The sequence below is a fragment of the Eschrichtius robustus genome, chromosome 3 (assembly GCF_028021215.1).
Source record: "Eschrichtius robustus isolate mEscRob2 chromosome 3, mEscRob2.pri, whole genome shotgun sequence".
Taxonomy (NCBI): Eukaryota; Metazoa; Chordata; class Mammalia; order Artiodactyla; family Eschrichtiidae; genus Eschrichtius; species Eschrichtius robustus.
Window position 1 is genome coordinate 104,471,575 of NC_090826.1, and position 20,357 is coordinate 104,491,931.

Sequence of the window (20,357 nt, forward strand, 5' to 3'; positions counted from 1 at the left end):
CAAAACAGCTCAGGGATATGGTTCAGAATATTATCTCCGTAGCCCTTGAGGAGGAACCTAAAGATCCTTGATTTTGTTTAATGGCTAAAACTATTTTTATTTTGTCTTGCTTGATTCCTTTGTTTCTGCATTTTCTCACTTCTCTGATTACATTTGCTCTTTGGAACTCAGGGAAGGCTTAGGAGGCTAAAGGTTTTCTACTAACGGGAGGCAGGTGGAGGACACGGTGCGGGGTTGGGGGGGCGAGGGTGGGGTGGGGGGAGCGGTGGTGTCTGACCTGGGAAGGCCCTGTAGTGTCCTGCTTGGTTACACAGGAACTATGGCAACTTTGAAAAACAGTGTGCCAAGTTGTAGTAGTAGTTTTTGTGTGCCAAGCGGAGGTGGCTGCCCTGCTTTGGAAGTCCAGGACAGACCTGCACGTATTAGTTACAGTAGTTCTCAAAGCGGGGAACTACAGCAGCAGCATTACTTGAGAACTTGTTAGAAATGAAAAATCTCGGGCCCCACCCCAGACCTACTGAATCAGAAACAGGCCCTGGGGATGTGCGGTGTAGGTGGTTCCCAGCAATTTGTTTTCATAATCCCTTGGGTGATTTAGATACATTCTGGAGTTTGAGAGCCGCTGTGCTCCAAGGTAAGTGCCACAAGGTCAGGGATTTTGTTTTACTCAACACCATATCTCTAGCGTCTAGATCAGTGCCTGTCTCATTATTAGTAGGTTTACAATAAATGCTCACCAATAAATATTTTCAGTCTCAGGCTGTCCGTCTCCGTGTAAAAACCTTGATGGTAGTTGAATGGGCAGAAGCAAATTGTTGAGCTGCATTGAGGCCACATGTCAGAATTTGTGAGGTGGCCATGACAGTGTGACCAATGCGAAACTTGAGGAGTGAGAGATTACACGTTGAGTCGGCAGTGAATAAAAAACGGAGATGTCTGGGTATTTTATGTCAGTAATATATTCAGAGTAAATGAAGGTTAAGCAACCACAGGTCATGTACTTTTAACCACATGATACACAGTCGGTGTTTGCCAGCCTAGCAGAACCAAGGTGCCCAAAGAACTCAGTTTTCTTTGTTTGCAGGTGCAGCTGCCTCACTTGTGGTATCAGATGTTCGAACATGGGGCTCACCAGGCAGTACCTACGCTATGTTGCCAGTGCAGTCTTTGGCCTTATTGGCAGCCAGAAGGGTAATATTGTCTTTGTGACACTTCGTGGTGAAAAAGGACGCTATGTGGCAGTACCAGCCTGTGAACATGTTTTCATCTGGGACTTAAGGAAAGGAGAGAAGGTACGTGAGGAATCACCTAGATTGATATTGATGTATGGGTATTTGAGGGTGGAGGCAGAAGTGGGAGAGCTCTGCTTTGTCATGCACAGATTTTTTTTTTTAAGTGTGTGCCTCTAGAAATTTTTTTTTTTCCTTTGGGTCTAGATAGCCAAGTATTACATTCTATTGTGCTCTTCTACACTAAATTCTGAAAATCACAACCAAAAGAGCTTACCTCTTAGGTATTTATTTGTAGTGATATTTACAGGTAATTATTTGTAATCATTATTCCCCACATGTTTGTTTTTATCTACTTCACCAGTTCTCCATTTTTCAAGTTCTTCTACTTGCCCTCACAACTAGTTATAGAATATTAGGCATTTAAAAGGAATATTGCTGTGTTGACTGAATCTTTTTCTTACCTATGCAGATGAGGCCCAACGGTTGTTAAACTAGCCTTTGAAATTTTGTATGACTCTGAATTCCCAAGCCTACCGCTTCTGCCAAACAAAATACAGGCAGTTTGATCTTGTCCACTCACTTTGTGACCTCCAAGAGGTTAATACTTTGATACTTAGTGTCCCCCAGAGTCCCTTGGGGATACATCACTGTAGCACTCCAGTGCCATGCAGGTTGGTTTCTGGGATGGGGCTAAGTTAAATCAAGGATGTGTTTATAACCCCTTTTGGAAAATCATTTGGTGTTGACATAGAATAAGGACTTAGTAATTTATTCCATTGCCTGGGAAATTTTGGCATGTATTATGCTAATGTAGAGCTTTGGAGAAACAGTATAGTATAGCTTTACCTTTTCTTGAATGTTTCATTACCCAGTACAAATAATAATTTCTATATTAAAGAACTTGAGATAAGTGTCCAAAGTCTCATTATTATTCATAAGAGCGATTTGGAATTATTGATGCTCTTAATTTTACTGTGCCTGATTATTCCCACAGTTTTTCCTTGATGACATGCTTAACTCCTCTACATTGTTTTTAATTCTTATTATTTCAGATTCTCATCCTGCAGGGGCTTAAACACGAAGTCACTTTCTTGTGCCCCTCCCCAGATGGGCTGCACTTAGCTGTTGGTTATGAGGATGGGTCTATCCGAATCTTCAGTCTCCTGAGTGGGGAAGGAAATGTGACCTTCAATGGACACAAAGCAGCAATCACTTCCTTGAAGTATGATCAGCTAGGAGGCAGGCTGGCATCTGGGTCCAAGGTGAGACCTTGAATTAGGTGCCCTGACTTTAATCCAGAAAGGAGTGTAAGGCTACTGCTGAAGCAGGTTATTCACAAACATTGTTGCGTGAAACAGTGGGCACTCGGTGTACAAAATAGTATAGGTGGTAGAATAGAGTGAGAAGGATGGATATGAATTGGGTGGTTCATTTTGTTTCCTGTCAGATTCACTGATAAAAGACTATTAAATACAGGAACAAGATGAGGATGCCCATGATAGTTACTATGGAACATCATTGTGGATATGCTACCCAAAACAGTACACAAGTTGGGGGAACAAAACAAATTGGAAGAGCAGAGTCAAAATGATGATTCTTGGCCATTTGTTTTGGTAAAATCGGTAGCTTTCCTATGTCTCAGTCATCAGAAAATAGAATGTAAATTATTCCATTTACAAAAGTATGTTAAGTAATGGACACAAAAATACTGTGAAACTTGACTAAAGAATGTAACAGAAGACTTGAGTGAATAGAGACACAAACCATGTTCTTGAATGGCAAGACAGAGTATTGAAAAGATGCTTGTATGTTCTAATTAGTTTATACAGATAAAGCAATTTAAATATCCCAAAGGTCTTTTTGTTGTTTTTTTAGAATATGACCAAATGATTTAAAAGAATATATGGAAAAACAAATGAATAATAAATAGCAGAATTTTGGGAAAAAATAAAAGGGTTTCAGATTTCTTTTTTCAGGGTTAGATTTAAGAAGTTTCAGATATTAAAATGCATTATGAAGTCATAACTTATAATGTGTTATATTAGCCTGGCATTAATACAAAATAGTCAGATAGATTACTGCAACCAAATGGGAATCCAAGAAACAAATCCACTTGATATACCTAATTAGTATATTTTAAAGATGACATTTTTGACGAGTAGAAAAATGATGGATTACTTATGAAACAGGACTTAAACAGTTGGCTATTTGGGGGGAAATTTAAAGTTAAAACTTTACCTCATGCTATGTACCAAAGAGTCACGGATTAAAGACTTAAATATTAAACCATGATATTTTAAGTAAACTAGAAGATATATAAATAAATATTTGATATCAAGGTGGAAAAAGACTTCAAGCATATCAGCAAGGAAAGAAATTATAAAGGAAAAGACATAAATTTGAATGCTTAATATTTGAATATTTAAAACATTTGTGCATTAAAACACTATAAAGAAGTTGTCAAGAGTAAATCCTAAGAGTTCTCATCACAAGGAGAAATTTTTTTTCCTTTTTTTCTTTTTATTTATATGAGAAGATGGGTATTAGCTGAACCTATTATGGTAATCATTTCACAATATATGTAAATTAAACTGTCATGCCATATGCCTTAAACTTATACAATGATGTATGTCAATTATTTTTTCAATAAAACTGGAAAAAATAAAGTTAAAGGACAATGAAAAAGGGAAAGTATTTAATAGTTCCACTATAAAAGGGAAGGATTAATATCATGTCTTAATAACCAACAAACAAGTAAAAAATAAGACCCAAAGGAAGATAAAAGACATGACTTGGCAGTTCAAAGGAGGTGCAGAACGGCCAGTAATCACCATAGAGCATGTACAGAATTTCTCATTGGTATTCAGAAATGCAAATCAGATAAACATTGAGACAGCCTTTCAGCTTGGTGAAACTGGCAGTGTTTTTTGAGCAACTGATAATATCCAGAGATGAAGGGATGGGAAAACTGGCATTGTCATACATATCCTGGTGGACCTTTAGATTGGTGCACCCTTTCTGGAGATCACCCTGAATTGCAGACTTAACATAGAAATACCTTTTAACCCAAGAATTTCCCTTTTTAGTCTTTATTCTGATCAGAGATATGTACAAAGATAGAGGTACAAGAATGTTCATTTCCACATATTTATAATAGCAGAAAATTGGAAACTGCCTAAATGGCTGAAATAGAAAAAATTTAAAGTAAATTATGGTATATCCTTAAGGTTGGTTATTATGTGACCATTAAAAATGAGAACAGTCTGGAAGGACATGGAAATATATTAAATGAGAAAAAGAAGGAGAGTTATACAATGATAGGAATAGCATGATCTCAGTTAACAACATGTATGTATACATAAAGACTAGAATAGTATACAACAAAATATCTATGGTGATTATATCTGGATGGTGAAATCAACTGGTGTTTGGTTCCTCTGTGCTTTTCTGTATGTTTTCCAAATTTTCTATAAGGACTACATATCAACTTTGTAATAAAAATATTGTGTGTCAAGTTAGGCCTTATGTGGTAAAGAAAATTCTTCTGTATTTGATTCCTTTAGGACACAGATATTATCGTGTGGGATGTGATCAATGAAAGTGGCCTCTACCGTCTAAAGGGGCACAAGGACGCTGTTACACAAGCATTGTTTCTACGAGACAAGAATCTGCTAGTTACTAGGTAAATAATAAGTTTTGTTTCCATTTCTTTCTCTAGGTGAATTCATTGGAGAGGTTTTCACAGAGGGAATTTGTTTCATTCCTTACTCGTATCTCCGCACTATACTCAAGCTCATGTGCTAGTTTCCTCTTCTCTCTGCTTTTCCTCTCTCTACCCCTCCCTTCCCCTCCCCTCCCTTCCCAAACAGTGTCATAGATGCTATCCAGAGTTATTTATAGCATGTTTTAATTCCCTTTTCTGATTTGTCATTATTTTCCCCTGATATCAGCTTTTCCATATTCCTTAACTCTTCAACAGACCTTGTATAGGATGAACTGTCTACTTCTGGATCCCTAGAAAGTCAGAAAAGCCGAATATGGAGGAGTGGGCAGATGCGAATACCAAATGTTTGTTTTAGCCTGCCTCTTCAGAAGAGACATACTCCATACTTAGGCCTTCTGAACATCTAATAGGTTGAACCATTTGAAATTTCCATTTGTATGGGTTAAAAATGATAGGTCAGATACCAGCAATTTCATATAGTTCAACCTAATATAATAGTTATCATTCCTAAGGAATGGCCACCCAGGAAAGTTTGGGATCTTAAGTTTTGCCAGGCAGTAATTAGAAAGAACCATAGTAATTAGAACCACAGAAGAACCAGAAGGCAGTGTAGAGGAGCAGCACGAAATGCTGTACCAGTGGTGGATTTGTTCCTGTGGGATAGGATACAGGGACGTTAGTGTGTCTTGTTCAGACAACACACGTTCTGTGGGGCAGTGACTCTACTGTTCTACTAGACTATACGTACACCTTATAGCTTAGGGAACGTAAGGGAAAGGAAATAACACCGTGAGGTGGGATTATATAGGAAAGACTTTGTAAACTGGGTTTCTGTTTTTTTCCAGTTTTGTCATGAAGCAGGATTATATTAGATTTACATTGGTGAAGAAGCAGGGAACAGGCATTTGAGGCAGGAAGAGTAGAGCCCATTGGCAGGGAGATTAAGTGCCAATTAATGGGAGGTTTGGGGAATCGTGCTGAAGAACTTGATTTTGAATCCATAGAGAACCTTGAGTTAGTGCAAATTTAGAAGAGTAAGATTATCTGACAGTAGTGTATTGGATGTGGTGAGGGAACAGAATAGACAAAGAGACCAGATAAGTTACTAAAATAATTCGGGCAGTAGGACCTAACTTCAGGTTTGTGTACAGAAATGGATTGGGAGGAATCAAGGCTTGGAGACTTCCCAGAGGAGGCGTTTTCTGGACCTAGAGACTAGCTGGACGTGGGAGACAAGGGAGCAGGAGAGGTCTAAGATGTTTGTGTGTTAGAATGAAGGAATGTTGATGCTGTGGCGATGGAAATGATGGTCAACTGGTCAAGTTCTGTTTTGTAGCACTCTGAATTCAAGGTTATTTTTGTGCTTACAGATGGAACATTTTATTTTTCTACCTGAGAATAGCCATATAAAGAGTTAGGATTCTTTACTTTTTAAAAGAAAGGTCAGGTAAATAGTAGCATTAGACATCATTGCTGTGTATTGTCTTTTTAAGGCAACAAATAAGTCCTTGATTTTCCTGTTAGTTCAGTGATTCTTCCTAATAATATTTTTTTCCTATTTCTTCTTCTAGTGGGAAAGATACCATGGTGAAATGGTGGGACCTTGATACCCAGCACTGCTTCAAAACAATGGTTGGCCACCGAACTGAGGTATATGTAGGGTCATGGGCCCAGGGAAAGAATAGCAAGGCAGAAAGGAAAAGATGGTTTCTTCCCTGGCCCTTTCCTGGCTCTTTGTTTTTACTGCTAACAGTAATCAACATGTAATGTCTTTAGAGAGAGAAGTTGGAGTGGTGGACAAAGTGCCAACCGTCAGAGCAGATGCATCTGCTCTGGCATTTAGTAGAAATTGGCCTCGGATAAGTTTTTAACCCATGAATATGGGTTTCATCGCTTTTAAATTATAAGTATCCACCTTTATGATCGTAGGGAAGTTTAATGATACTGTGTATACAGTGCCTGGCCCGGTGACATGTAAATAGCAAATTATAGCCATTATAATAATTACCTGAACATAGATCTGTTCAATATAGATCAGGGAATATTTTACATCTTTGCATCCTCCTTTGTGCTTTGTTCATACCAGGCATAGGTGAAGGTGATTAAGGGGTACAAACTTCCAGCTATAAAATATGTAAGCCATGGGATTGAATCTACACATAGGGTATATAGTCAGTAATATTTTAACAACTTTGTATGGTGATGGATGGTAACTGGTCTTATTTTGGTGATCGTTTCATAATGTATAAAAATATTGAATCACTGTGTTGTATGCCTTAAACTAATTTAACATTGTATGTTAATTATAACTCAATTATATATATTTTTGTATATATATGCCCTAGAATATATGAGGAATATACACACCCTAGAATTAATGAGGAGGAAAAGCAGATTCTTTCTTGATTTGCAACAGTACTGTTATTTTCATTGTTTAGTTCATGGATGTTTGAGGCTAAAAATTATGCTCTGATAGACGTTAATGGAGCACCTTTCATTTGCAAGGCACTGCGGAAATCAAAGAACTGCCACGCTTGAAATCATTATTTTGAGTGGCTTCTAGTTAGGATTTATTCTGAACAGCCATTATCTAAATTTAAGGATAGGAAATTACAGAGAAACTGCTAGTTACCCCATAAACAACACTTCCACCACAGATCATTTTCTCTCTCAAAGTGAGCTTTCTCATAGTGTATTTTGAAAGGGTTGTCTTAATATTAGACTTTGCAGTGCCAAAGAGATTTCACTACAGTGTACTTAGACTTTTGGAATGTCATGTCATGCATCCTGGAGTCCCTTAATAACCATATTATTTGAATCTTTTTATACCCTGTAGGTGTGGGGGTTGGTTCTGGTGTCAGAAGAAAAGCGACTCATCACTGGGGCTTCTGACAGTGAACTGAGGGCTTGGGACATAGCTTACCTGCAAGAGGTAATTGCTTTTTTTCTGATCATGGGCAGTGTCATGTTTTAGCAATTTCATAGGCTTGTTGAATTTAGAATCAGATGTAATTTTTGAGTACTTCACATAGTATTGGAATTCTCTCTTACTGTGATTTCTAAACAATTTTTTTCTTCATTCTATGGTCCATTGCCCTCATTTGCACTTGGAAGAAGGATAGCTTTAGGCTGACAGCTCTTGGTAATAATGTTAATGTTTTAGTCTGTAGGGCTCTTAGCTTGATATTCCTTGACCTTTGGGTATCCACGGATGGACTTCTGAATATCTGTGACCCTCTTCCCTCAAACAAAAATCTATGTAAAATTTGTGTATGTTTATGTAAATATGTATATTCTGAGGAGATCTGTCACATTTTCTCAGATCATCAAAGATTTTGCATGGATGAAAGGTTATAGACCTTAGGTTTAGCTGGAGGTAGGTGTGTGGTGTTGTGTCCAGTAGCCATTTTGATGGGTTCTTCATTAGTAGGCTAGGGTTTATCTTTTTTTTTATTTAAGGAGAAAATGTAACCTCTCTTGCAATGTCTTTGCAATTCGTAATGCCAATTTGAATCTTTCCCTCTAGAATATGGTAGATCTTTCACCTAAGAAGGTTTTAAAATTAATGAGGTCATCATTTTTTCACCTTGTTATGAAACAATAGTCCTTATACTGTGGAAAGTTATTGGAGCTGGTATAATGAATAATGTTTTGTTCATGTTCTTGATGTGGTCAGTTTTTAATACATTCTGATGAATGTGCTGTCGTTGAAGACGTTTGGTCAGAGAGATCACTAAATGGAAGTTATCAGTGGCTATAAGGACAAGTTTCTAAGTCATTAGGGGTGAAAATCACCTCCTGGAACAAATTATTTCAGCTTTTTTTTTTTTTTTTTTAATTTATTTATTTATTTTTGGCTGCGTTGGGTCTTCATTGCTGCATGTGGGCTTTCTCTAGTTGCGGCGAGCAGGGGCTACTCTTCATTGCGGTGCGCAAGCTTCTCATTGCGGTGGCTTCTCTTGTTGAGGAGCATGGGCTCTAGGTGCGCGGGCTTCTGTAGTTGTGGCTCGCGGGCTCTAGAGCGCAGGCTCAGTACTTGTGGCGCACGGGCTTAGTTGCTCCGCGGCATGTGGGATCTCCCTGGACCAGGGCTCGAACCCATGTCCCCTGCATTAGCAGGCGGATTCTTAACCACTGCGCCACCTGGCAAGCCCTATTTCAGCTTTTATTTTCCCATTTTTATAAAACAGATGGAAGACCCAGAAGAACCAGAGCCCAAGAAAGTCAAAGGGTCTTCCCCTGGAATACAGGACACACGTGAAGCAGAGGATGGTACCCTTGAGATGGATGAAGCTCCTGAGGATGTAATTCATTTTTGTTTCTTACCTTCAGTGGAGTTGAGTGGTGGGGAAGTATTCATTTTAGGGAAGATCTTTGTCACCTGCAATTCTTGGAATCATGTCTTTTCAGGGGTCAACAGAACTATTAACCTTCATCTTTTCTCTTGCTTCCTCTGCAGCGCATCCTTACGTGTAGAAAAGCTGGTTCCATAATGCGGGAAGGAAGGGACAGAGTTGTGAACCTTGCAGTCGACAGGACAGGCAGGATTCTTGCTTGCCATGTGAGTACCAGGCTTAGGAGAAAGTAACAAGGACTTGGCTGTTCCTTTAGAGACTTGTTCTTCTTTCGTATTCAGTGTGGAGGTGAATTTTTCTTTGGTCCTGTTAAGATTTCCTTATATGGTATTGTGTGGACCTATATTCCCTAACTTCTGTTAGCCCAACAACAGTAATTGCTCTTATTCTTCTTATTATTAGCAAACATTTATTAAATCCCTGCCTTTCTAAACAATTTAAAAGCATTAACTTCTTTTTTCTGTTTTTTTTTTTTTAACATCTTTATTGGAGTATAATTGCTTTACATTGTTCTGTTAGTTGCTGCTGTATAACAAAGTGAATCAGCTATACGTATACATATATCCCCATATCTCCTCCCTCTTGCATCTCCCTCCCACCCTCCCTATCCCATCCGTCTAGGTGGACACAAAACACCGAGCTGATCTCTCTGTGCTATGCGGCTGCTTCCCACTAGCTATCTATTTTACGTTTGGTAGTGTATATATGTCCATGCCACTCTCTCACTTTGTCCCAGCTTACCCTTCCCCCTCCCCATGTCCTCAAGTCCATTCTCTATGTCTGCGTCTTTATTCCTGTCCTGCCCCTAGGTTTTTCAGAATCAATTTTTTTTTTATGATTCCATATATATGTATTAGCATATGGTATTTGTTTTTCTCTTTCTGACTTACTTCACTCTGTAAAAAGCATTAACTTCTTATTTAGTCTCAGAGTAACATTGTAGAAAGTGGTGAATTCCCACTTTACAGATGAGACAGCAATCCCAGCGATATTAAGTTGTCCATGGTAATACAACTAGTAAGGGAAGAAAGAGAAATGTTCTTACAGAGAAAAAGCTAAATTACAAATTGCCTCTCCTGGACTCACATCAACCTTTTGCCTTTCTAGGGGACTGATTCTGTGCTAGAAGTGTTTCGTATCCTTTCCAAGGAGGAAATTCAGAAGAAAATAGACAAGAAGATGAAGAAAGCTAAAAAGAAAGCAAAGTGTGTTTTCTAAATATTTACTACTAGTCAAGTATTGTGGGTGGGCCACATAGTACTGAAGAAAAAACTATGGCTTCTTTAAAGAAGTATTTACTCTGTTTTCAATTACCATTAAATGCTAGGGAAGATTTTATGGAGTGCTGGTAGTCCAAGTTTTTAATTTCTAAATACAGCTTCATAACTATCATATTCCTAAGTCTTGCACTCAGAGCCACACAGAACGAGAAAGGCAGTACAGGTATTTAAACATAGCTTCTAAATGATTTAATTCTGAGAGGCTAGCAGTGTGTCTTCAGTGACAGCAGCCTATACAGAAGGAATCCGGGTTGCATAGTGCTGACCTTTGGGACTGTGAGAAGGAAGACTGGTTGGACAGTTACATAACTGGAGTTTGGGGGCAGTATAACCTTACAATAAATAGGTCATTGTAGCTATAGAAATCAGTTTCTCAGTGGTTGAAATTCATCAAGTCTCAAAGAAATAAAAAGTCACCAGTTTTTTAAATGTTTTATTTGCTAAAGCAAATCTTTTGAGACCTCTGGGTTTTTTTGGCATGGTTGGGTTATAAGTGCAGAGTAATGGATTTTCTAAAAAGTCCTGAAGTTAGAGAAGTTTACCAGAAACACTTCAGTGGGATAGTTTGAACTACGAAGACTTGTCCCCAGAAATTTTATGGGCTGTTGTATTCAGAATCCGTTTATTGAGGGTACCCATTGGATGGAATAACACTTCATATTAATTACGTTGTGGTTCACAAAGCGTTTTTACGTACACTACATTGTTTAATTCTCATGGTAATCCGTGTGGTTAAGTGACTCTTCCAGGTTCAAAAAGGTTGTTGGTCTCAGACCAGAACTTGACTCAAGTAATAGCAAAGCTTCTTCTAGAAAAGTGATAGCATGATAGTCTTTTTTTTTTTTTCTCCTCTAGATTAAATTCTTGCAAAGAGGAGGAGGAAGACCTTGAAGTCAATGTTGAAATGACTCTGCAAGATGAAATCCAACGGGTGACCAATATCAAAACTTCTGCCAAAATCAAGTGAGTGAAAATGTAGTAGCTGAAGTATCTGAGAGAAGTATCTGAAGTGTTGCTACAAAATTGTATTGGCTTTTCATGCTATTTGTAAGCAGTCTCTACGAATTGTATATCTGCAGACAGTGATCGTGGGCCTCACCTCCCACTGCTTACCATGGGCTCACTGATTCATCATCTCATATTTGTTTTATTATGATAGCTTTTTACTTACAGTTCTTTGCTGCCAGTTAAAAAGAAAAATGTATACCCCACATTCCAAAAGGATTTGCGGTCACTTATAAAAAAGAATACGTGCACAGAAACAAATCAGAGCCAGTATCTGAGCTCAGGTTTCTTGGACTTAAAAGCCTATACTAGACTACTGTCCAATACTCAGAGCACTCTTATTTGTAAAATCCTTTATACTTGTTCAAACTTTGTATAGATGGAGGGCATTGCAAAACTTTTCTCCTAGAAAAAAATTAACCTTGTGAGCTAAGATGGTTGCTGGAACATTTATGAATATTTTCTCATGCAGATCCTTTGACTTGATTCATACTCCTCAAGGAGAGTTAAAGGCTGTCTTCCTGCTGCAGAACAACTTGGTGGAATTATATTCACTGAATCCATCCATGTCAACTCCTCAGACTGTCAGGACAAACAGAATTACCATTGGGGGTCATCGCAGTGATGTGCGGACTTTGTCATTCAGCTCAGACAATATCGCTGTCCTTTCAGCAGCAGCTGATTCCATTAAGATATGGAACAGGTTTGTGAAATGATGCTTTCTATAGCTTTATCCAATACTGTTTTCTTCTCTTTGAGTTAGTTTTTAATACTCTTGATGGTTAGTTATTCTTAGGGCCCTAAATACAGTTCCCTCAAAATGTATCTTCAGTGCATTTTGACTGTAGGCCTGTGGAGTTTAGAGTAGGAAAAATTGCCTTTTCAGATTTGGTACAAAAAATGTAAGTTTATTCCATGTCTGAAGCTTATTGCTGTACTTGGCTAGAGAAAAACACAAGCATACTTCCTACTTTAAATTCAAATAGGCTGTTAGTGCTTTCCAGTAATTTTACCATGATTTCTCATTCCTCACTTTCCTAGATGACTATTTCACATGTTCTTACCTCTCCTCACACCTCACACCCCACACCTCACACCTCACACCTCACACCTCTAGCCCCTTTAAGCTGATGACCTTGCTTCCTACTTCACTGAAGAAATGGAATCATCTAGAAAATGTTCATATGCTTCCACCTTAGCTGCATCTGTATCCACGTAATCTTTCTTCCTATGACTGTTGGTGCTCCTAACCAAAAGGTAATCACAAGCTGTATTTCTCCTTCTAGCAATTTTCCTCCCTCTCTTGCATCATTAATCTTCCCTCTCCGTTGGGTCGTTCACATCAGCATACAGATACGCTGTAATATCTCCCATCTTGAAGGAAATAATCCTGTCTCATCCTTATCTCTCTCTCCAATTATCTCCCCCCATCCTCTGACTCCTTTTCTCCATCAGGCCTTTATCCCCACCATTTCACCAAAACAGCTCTTGTCATCTCATCAGTGGTGTTCATGTTTCTAAATCCAGTGACCTATAAGCTTCGTTTGACACTCTCTTTGAATTGATAACTTTCCTCCTCTTTGAAACAGTTTGAATTTCATTACTTCCTCTTTCTCTGTGGGCTGTTTTTTTTTTCTCAGTCTTGGCTAGACCCTTCTTATTTTGCTGACCTCTAACTGTTGGAATACTTCAGGGCAGAGTCTTTGAACCTTTTCTCTGTCTACCCTCACTTTCTGTGATCTCTGGTCAGGTGGCTTTCTATATGCTGATGATGCTTAAATTTCTATCTCTAGCCATAGCCTCTCCCTGAACTTCAGACTCATATGTCCACATCTTTTGTTTGTATCACCCTTGGATGTCTAATTAGGCATCTCAGATTTTTATATGTCCAAACCGTACTTGTGATCTTCATTTCTTCAATAGTCTCCCCACCCTCTGTTCCTACAGACTTCCCCATATTAGTAAATAATTACTTCCTGTGGTTTTTCTAGCCCAAATCCTTGTAGCCATTCTTGATTCTCTCATGTCCAGTGCATTAGCAAATCCTATCAGCTCTACCTTCAAAACTTCCCTGGTGGTCCAGTGGTTAAGAATACACCCGCCAATGCAGAGGACACAGGTTCGATCCCTGGTCCGGGAAGATCCCACATGCCACAGGGCAACTAAGTCCATGTGCCACAACTACTGAGCCTGCACTCTAGAGCCTGCGAGCTGCAACTACTGAGCCTGCATGCCACAACTACTGAAGCTCGCGCACTCTAGAGCCTGTGCACTGCAACTCCTGAGCCCACACGCCGCAACTACTGAAGCCAACGTGCCTAGAGCCCATGCTCTGCAACGAGGAGCCACCTCAATGAGAAGCCCGCGCACCGCAATGAAGAGTAGCTCCTGCTCGCCACAACTAGAGAAAGCCAAGATGCAGCAACAAAGACCCAGTGCAGCCAAAAATTAAAAAAAAAAAAAAAAAAAAAAAAAGAGTATTTAAGAAAAAAAAAACTTACCTGGAATTCAACCACATCTCATCACCTGCACTGCCACGACCTGGTTCAAACTACCAACATCTCTTATCTGTATTGTAATAGCTTTCTGACTGGTCTTCTATGCTTCCTTACTTGCCCCTCTGTGGTCTGTTCTCAACACAGCAGCCATTGTAATCTTTTTATAATGGAAGTTATATCACTTCCAGGAGCTCCATCTCACAAGGACTAACTGCAAGCCACAGTCCTTACAGACATTGTCTCTTACCACTCTCCCCTTCTCCAGTGGAGCCCCCCTGGCCTTTTCGTTATCCCTTACAGGCGACAAGAATGTGCCTGTGTCATGGCTGTTGTGCTCCCTTTCTGTGTGGAACCATCTTCCCCTTTTGGCTAAGGCTTTCTCCCTCTCTTCTCATCACATGGCCATCCTGCTGTCCCCTTCCCACCCTTGTACTCTTGGTCCCCTTCCCCCAGTGCTGTGTTTCTCCATAGCACCTGCTAGCACCTGATACACCAATATTTGTCTCATTTCCAGAGGATGTTAAGCTTTATGAGATTTGGGGCCTTTTCTGTTTAATTCATTGTTATATCTCCTGCACCTAGAACGGTACCTGGCATTCAGTAAATGTTGAAGGAAGTGGGCATTTGATATCTGTTTGTTGCGTGCATGAATGTTCATGGTCCAATAAAATGAACTTTACTTGTAAGGATACAGTATGCTAATTCAACTTGCAGTCCTCTGGCCTCACTTCTTTGTAGTGGCAGATCGGGCTCTGTTGAGCCCAGCAGATGCTTTTCTCGGCTCTTTTGTAGAATCTGTTCCTTAGGATTGGGAGCTGCCATGAAAGAAAACAAAGTTAGGTGCCACTTACTAATTTCTCCCTTCACTGTAATAAGCCAGGGTTATTCAGACTTTATCCTTTCTCATATTGATCACTCTGTGTGGCTAAGTATGTATGAAACGTACATGCTGACCTCTCAGATGGAGAAGCAGGTTCTCTTAACATACAAGTTCTTTATTCCTTCTTTCTCACAGGTCTACACTGCAGTGTATTCGCACGATGACCTGCGAATATGCACTTTGCTCATTCTTTGTACCTGGCGATCGGCAGGTGGTCATAGGAACAAAGGTAAACAGGCTTTTCCATGGATTTGGGGGACTTTTTCTACTCAGTATTCTTAAAGTTGTTTGAGAAATCTGCTTCCTTTTTTAGCATATGGGAAATGTATTAGAGCCAGATAGTATGAGAGGGTGTTAGTTCATTGCCCTTTTTTTTTGAGATTTTTATTTTTATTTAATTTATTTATTTTGGGCTGCATTGGGTTTTTGTTGCCGCGCACAGGCTTTCTCTAGTTGTGGCGCGAGCAGGGGCCAATCTTCGTCACGGTGCGTGGGCTTCTCATTGCGGTGGCTTCTCTCGGGCTCTAGACACACGGGCTTCAGTAGTTGTGGCTTGCAGGCTCTAGAGCTCAGGCTCAGTAGTTGTGGCTTGCGGGCTGTAGAGCTCAGGCTCAGTAGTTGTGGCTTGCGGGCTCTAGAGCGCAGGCTCAGTAGTTGTGGCTTGCAGGCTCTAGAGCACAGGCTCAGTGGTTGTGGCGCATGGGCTTAGTTGCTCCGTGGCATGTGGGATCTTCCTGGACCAGGGATCGAACCCGTGTCCCCTGCATCAGCAGGTGGATTCTTAACCACTGCACCACCAGGGAAGCATGAGGTTTTTATTTTTAAGTTTTGTTTTCTTTGTGTGTGTGTTTTTTTTTAAACCAAACCTTATGTCAAATTATGAAGAAAATTAAAATCATGACTTTGAGATAACTGTCACTAACATTTTGGAGATCAGCCTTTCATGCATCTTTTTATGAGCACACGTGTAATTGTGTTTTGAGAAGACTGATGATAAAAGACATTAAGTACCAGCATCATTCGTGGCAGATAGAAGCATTTGGTAAAGACAGCCTGACTGATGAAGTCCTCAGCTGCTAATCAGATTGGGAGATAACCATGAGGGAATAAGCAGACATGGATTTGGATGCAGGTTCTTCCCCTTACGAAATGGGTAATTTGGAGCAAGTCATGTAACTTCTCTTAGTGTGTTTCATTATCTATACAATGGATTGGTGACACTTGCTTTTTGGCAGAGCCTTTTGTGCCAGATGGGCCTAGGTTTGAATCCCAGCTCTTCCACTTACTGGCTATAAGACCTTTTGGGCAAGTTACTCAACCCTGTGAGCCTTAGTTTTTTCATGTAAAATGATGTAAATAACCTGCCTCACAGTCTGCAAAGCACTTAGCACAGAGACTGGCTCCCAGCAAATAACTAATAAATAAGAACTTGTAGCAGAAGTAGCACGAATGGTAGTAGTAGGGGTGGTAGTGGGAATAAAGTGGAATAAGGTCTATGGAATATTTTGAAAAGTGCTTTGCAAGTATTTGTCATTACTATCCCCCTAAACTAATGCCATGTGTGCATGATTATTTTGTTAGAAAAACCTATGTTATCATAATGGATATTTTTGGTCCAGCAAAAAGTGTAAAATAAGCTGGAGAGATTGTAGGGTCAATGTCAGTGAAAGAACATTAAATTTCAGTTAAAAGTTTTCCTCATTTTTCATTCATTCTTTTAACAAATGTCCATCCACTATCTGCTATTGGGAAAACATTTTGCAAATTGCTTCAAAGACTATTTGTATGACTCAGACAGAACCCCTGGCCTAGTCTCTGTACCATGCTGCTGACATACATGATCTAATTTAATCCCCACAACAGCTTAGAGGGGTTGGTGATATAAAGTCCATTTTTCAGATGGAAAAACGGGCTCATGGAGATGAGTTTACCCACAGTCAGAGTTAGAGAGAGGCAGCCCTGGGATTCAAGTCTTCCACTTAACGTTCTTTCCACCACACGTGCACAGGCTTGTTATAGAGCAGGCTTTGCCACTGTGTGTGTTCCGTGCTGGCACCATGACCACAGCATATACATGGTCTAAACAGGAAGCGTGGCTGATAGTTTTCTAAGCTACTGTGATTTGTTTTTTTCAAGTTCGTTGCCCTCCCTAGCATTGTAGGTAGTATTTCTCGTTATCAGTGTATTCTAGAGGGGGAAATCAAGAGTTGGTTAAGCCAACTACCATAGAGGATAGCCCACTTAAAGGATTGATTAAGTTTTTTAAAGGTTTTTAAGTTCCCCATTTGCTCTTATGTTTATTCTGATATGCCTGTGGCCATGCTATTTCCCTTTTGAAGTTGAGGAAACCAGTGGAAGTGACAGTAGTCCTGTACTACAAGGTTGTACTGTTCCTTAGTTGTACAGTATAGCAACCCTGCCAGGATTAACCCAACATGTCAGTAGGGGATTTAACAACATTTATTCACAGAGGAAGTACAGAGCGTGGGCGGTGGAAGCCCGTTTCCTGAGCAGTTAGCTACATTGTTGCTGCTTGACTATGAAATGGTGTAGGTTGTGTGTTCATTTTGTGTCTTCCAAAGACAGGAAAGCTGCAGCTTTATGACTTGGCCTCAGGAAATCTGCTGGAGACAATAGATGCACATGATGGAGCTTTATGGTCCTTGTCTCTCTCTCCAGATCAGGTAACTAAACCAGATGTTAAGATCTGGGCTTCAGTACTCTGGCTGTACTTCCCATTTCTTATATCAAGTTCTACTGCTGCCTAACAGGGATTTCTCTCAGGGTTTCTTTAAAGAAAGCCCACTTTTGTCTAATCTCTAGATTTTATGTATGGTGCCGTATCTTGTGCCTGATAATATGAATAGCTGTCCTTATGATTTGAGTTCTTGTTCAGCTGCTGTTGATCATCAGCTCCATGACATCAAATTGCTTACCCTCCTGACTTTTTACCAGTGGTTTGTGATACTTCTTAAGAGGAAATACTTCCTGGGGCAACACAATGTGGAGGATAGAGTAGACTTTTCTGCTCCCCTTGTAGTCCATACATCTCTGACTATATAAATCTAGTGATTTTTTAGTAAATATGTGAACCTTTTCAAGTCAATAACAGTGTATTTCCCTTCAAAGGAGTCACCCTGGAGAACCGTGTACTTAATTCCAGTAATGGTGCTGTTGCTCAGAACACTTTGAGATATTTTTTGACAACACCTTAAGGGATTGTGGCCCATTTATTTGAATACTCCCAATGGTGGCAAACCTTCATTCATTGAAAGTAGATATTTTTGGAAAAAAACGGAACCTGGAATTTAGACTGGGTAATGCCATTTGGGGTCAGAAATGAAACAGCATTTAAAATTTAAATAGTAGTAACATCTAGCGTTTGTAGAGTGTTCTCTTTTCCAAAGTGTTTTCACGTCCATCATGTCATTATTGTTTTTTTCACAGTGATTTTATGAACTAGGTAGTCTTTACAACTGCACCAACACTGAGGGTCATTATAAGGTTATTTTCCCATGTTACAAATCTCTGAAATGGCAGAATAGACATTTGAGATCTAGTTTTCTGACTCTGTGGTCCTTATAGTTTACACTAACACTAAAATGTGATAAAACCAATTGAATACTTCATAGCAAATTCTTTTGACTGTTGCCTTACCCTGCAGTGTTCACTGAGTCTTTCTTCCTGATGCTGAATGAAAGTATAACTAGAACTTTACACTAGTTATCATCTGACTACATTAGTCTCTGCTAGGAGTTCTCCAATAGGATCTGTGGTGGCATCCCCTAAAGAGCAGTGAAGGGAGTTAAGGAAAAACCACATATCCTAATTCTTACCCCATGCCATTAAATAAAAATGGTCTTTTATACTATTTTGAGGTGTCTTATTAAAGTTTCTGTACTAAGATTTTTTTTAACGGAAATGTCATTTGATTTTCAGCGTGGCTTTGTGACAGGTGGTGCAGATAAATCTGTCAAGTTCTGGGATTTTGAGTTGGTGAAAGATGAAAACAGTACCCAGAAGAGGTGAGTGGACATTTTTTATTTGTGTTCATTTTTGGGGAGCGAAAATGGGGAACCATTGAATGGGTTTTTGACGTGTATTGATATTTCTGTTGAGCTCCAGAGGGTTTTTGGAATTTTTTTGTGCCTTTGTACTCATTTTTCTTGATGCTTTCTGTAATGCTAGGCTTTCTGTGAAGCAAACCCGAACCTTGCAACTAGATGAAGAAGTTCTGTGTGTCAGTTACTCTCCCAATCAAAAGCTGTTGGCTGTGTCTTTGCTGGACTGTACTGTGAAAATTTTCTATGTTGATACTTTAAAGGTACAGTGGTTATGCCTATGGATATTTGCTTTCTTTCTGACTGACCTTGGGTTGAGACTATAAAGAAGTGGCTTTGACTGTTCCCAGCAGTGGTATGTTTCTAAAAATTTGTGAATCAAAACATTGCAAGTGCACTGGGAAGGCTAGGGTTTTAAAAGAATCCTTTGGTTCATAAATTTTGTTTAAAGCAAGTTGTATTTCATATGTTCAGAAAATCTGTGGACAGAAAATCCTGTCGTAGCCAGTAGTTTTAAGAGTATTGCTAGGTGTCTTAGGCAGTGATTCCACACTTGGCTGTAAGTCAGGATCATTTGGGCTGCTTTTAAAAATATAGATTACTGGGCTCTACGCCCAGAGTTTCAGTGGGACTGGATTGGGCCTGGAAATATTGTTGTGAAACAAGTGCTCCAGAGACTTTTCAGCTAAGAGATCCAGAGAACGTCTCTGTTCCATATTCTGACTGAGGGAATAGGCTTCTGCAGCAGCCCTGGCTCCACTATATTGCAGCATTCTTGGCAAGTGCATGCAGGGGTTGTATGCTAGATATGGGTACAAGTCGCCTTCAGTGGTTTGACTGTCTTCTTTGAAACTACAGACATAAAGCAATCCAGAACAGTCTTAGCATTGTATTTAAAGTTGTATTTTAGATCTACAGGTAATAAATTATGCCTGTATTTTATAGACATGAGTTATTTATATTCTTTTTTTTTTTTAAATGTTTAGTTTTTTCTCTCACTGTATGGACACAAACTGCCTGTCATATGCATGGACATCTCTTATGTAAGTAAAATTTAAATAGTGTCTCAGTAACAAGTTGTCTTTTCTAAAATGCTATCTTAGTTCTTGGCTTGATAGATTCATTTTAGTGTTTTTCAGTTTGTTGTATAACTGACTATCCTAAAAAAAATTATAAAAATATATATTACAATCATACCTTAAATATATATATTTCTTTAATGCTTTTAGAATATTTTCACAGATACCTGAATTAATCCTCATAACCAACTCCCTGTTTTGGATTCCCCAAATAGTATTTTCTTGTAGAAAAGTAATATAATT

The 20,357-nt window shown here is 39.3% G+C and overlaps 1 protein-coding gene across 2 annotated transcripts in view; it reads left to right on the forward strand.

The window, feature by feature from the left end:
* WDR3 (WD repeat domain 3) overlaps nt 1–20,357 on the forward strand; it is a 44,143-nt gene that overhangs the window by 2,627 nt on the left and 21,159 nt on the right. For both annotated transcript variants that reach the window (XM_068540588.1, XM_068540590.1), the window contains exons 2-16: nt 1,085–1,292; nt 2,285–2,494; nt 4,796–4,914; nt 6,528–6,606; nt 7,793–7,888; nt 9,147–9,260; nt 9,416–9,517; nt 10,419–10,516; nt 11,447–11,554; nt 12,069–12,299; nt 15,110–15,203; nt 17,557–17,658; nt 18,914–18,999; nt 19,163–19,298; nt 20,022–20,078. In XM_068540588.1, coding sequence (XP_068396689.1) covers nt 1,122–1,292; nt 2,285–2,494; nt 4,796–4,914; nt 6,528–6,606; nt 7,793–7,888; nt 9,147–9,260; nt 9,416–9,517; nt 10,419–10,516; nt 11,447–11,554; nt 12,069–12,299; nt 15,110–15,203; nt 17,557–17,658; nt 18,914–18,999; nt 19,163–19,298; nt 20,022–20,078 — 1,803 coding nt within the window. In that variant the 5' untranslated portion in view covers nt 1,085–1,121. The remainder of the gene's footprint in view (nt 1–1,084; nt 1,293–2,284; nt 2,495–4,795; nt 4,915–6,527; nt 6,607–7,792; nt 7,889–9,146; nt 9,261–9,415; nt 9,518–10,418; nt 10,517–11,446; nt 11,555–12,068; nt 12,300–15,109; nt 15,204–17,556; nt 17,659–18,913; nt 19,000–19,162; nt 19,299–20,021; nt 20,079–20,357) is intronic.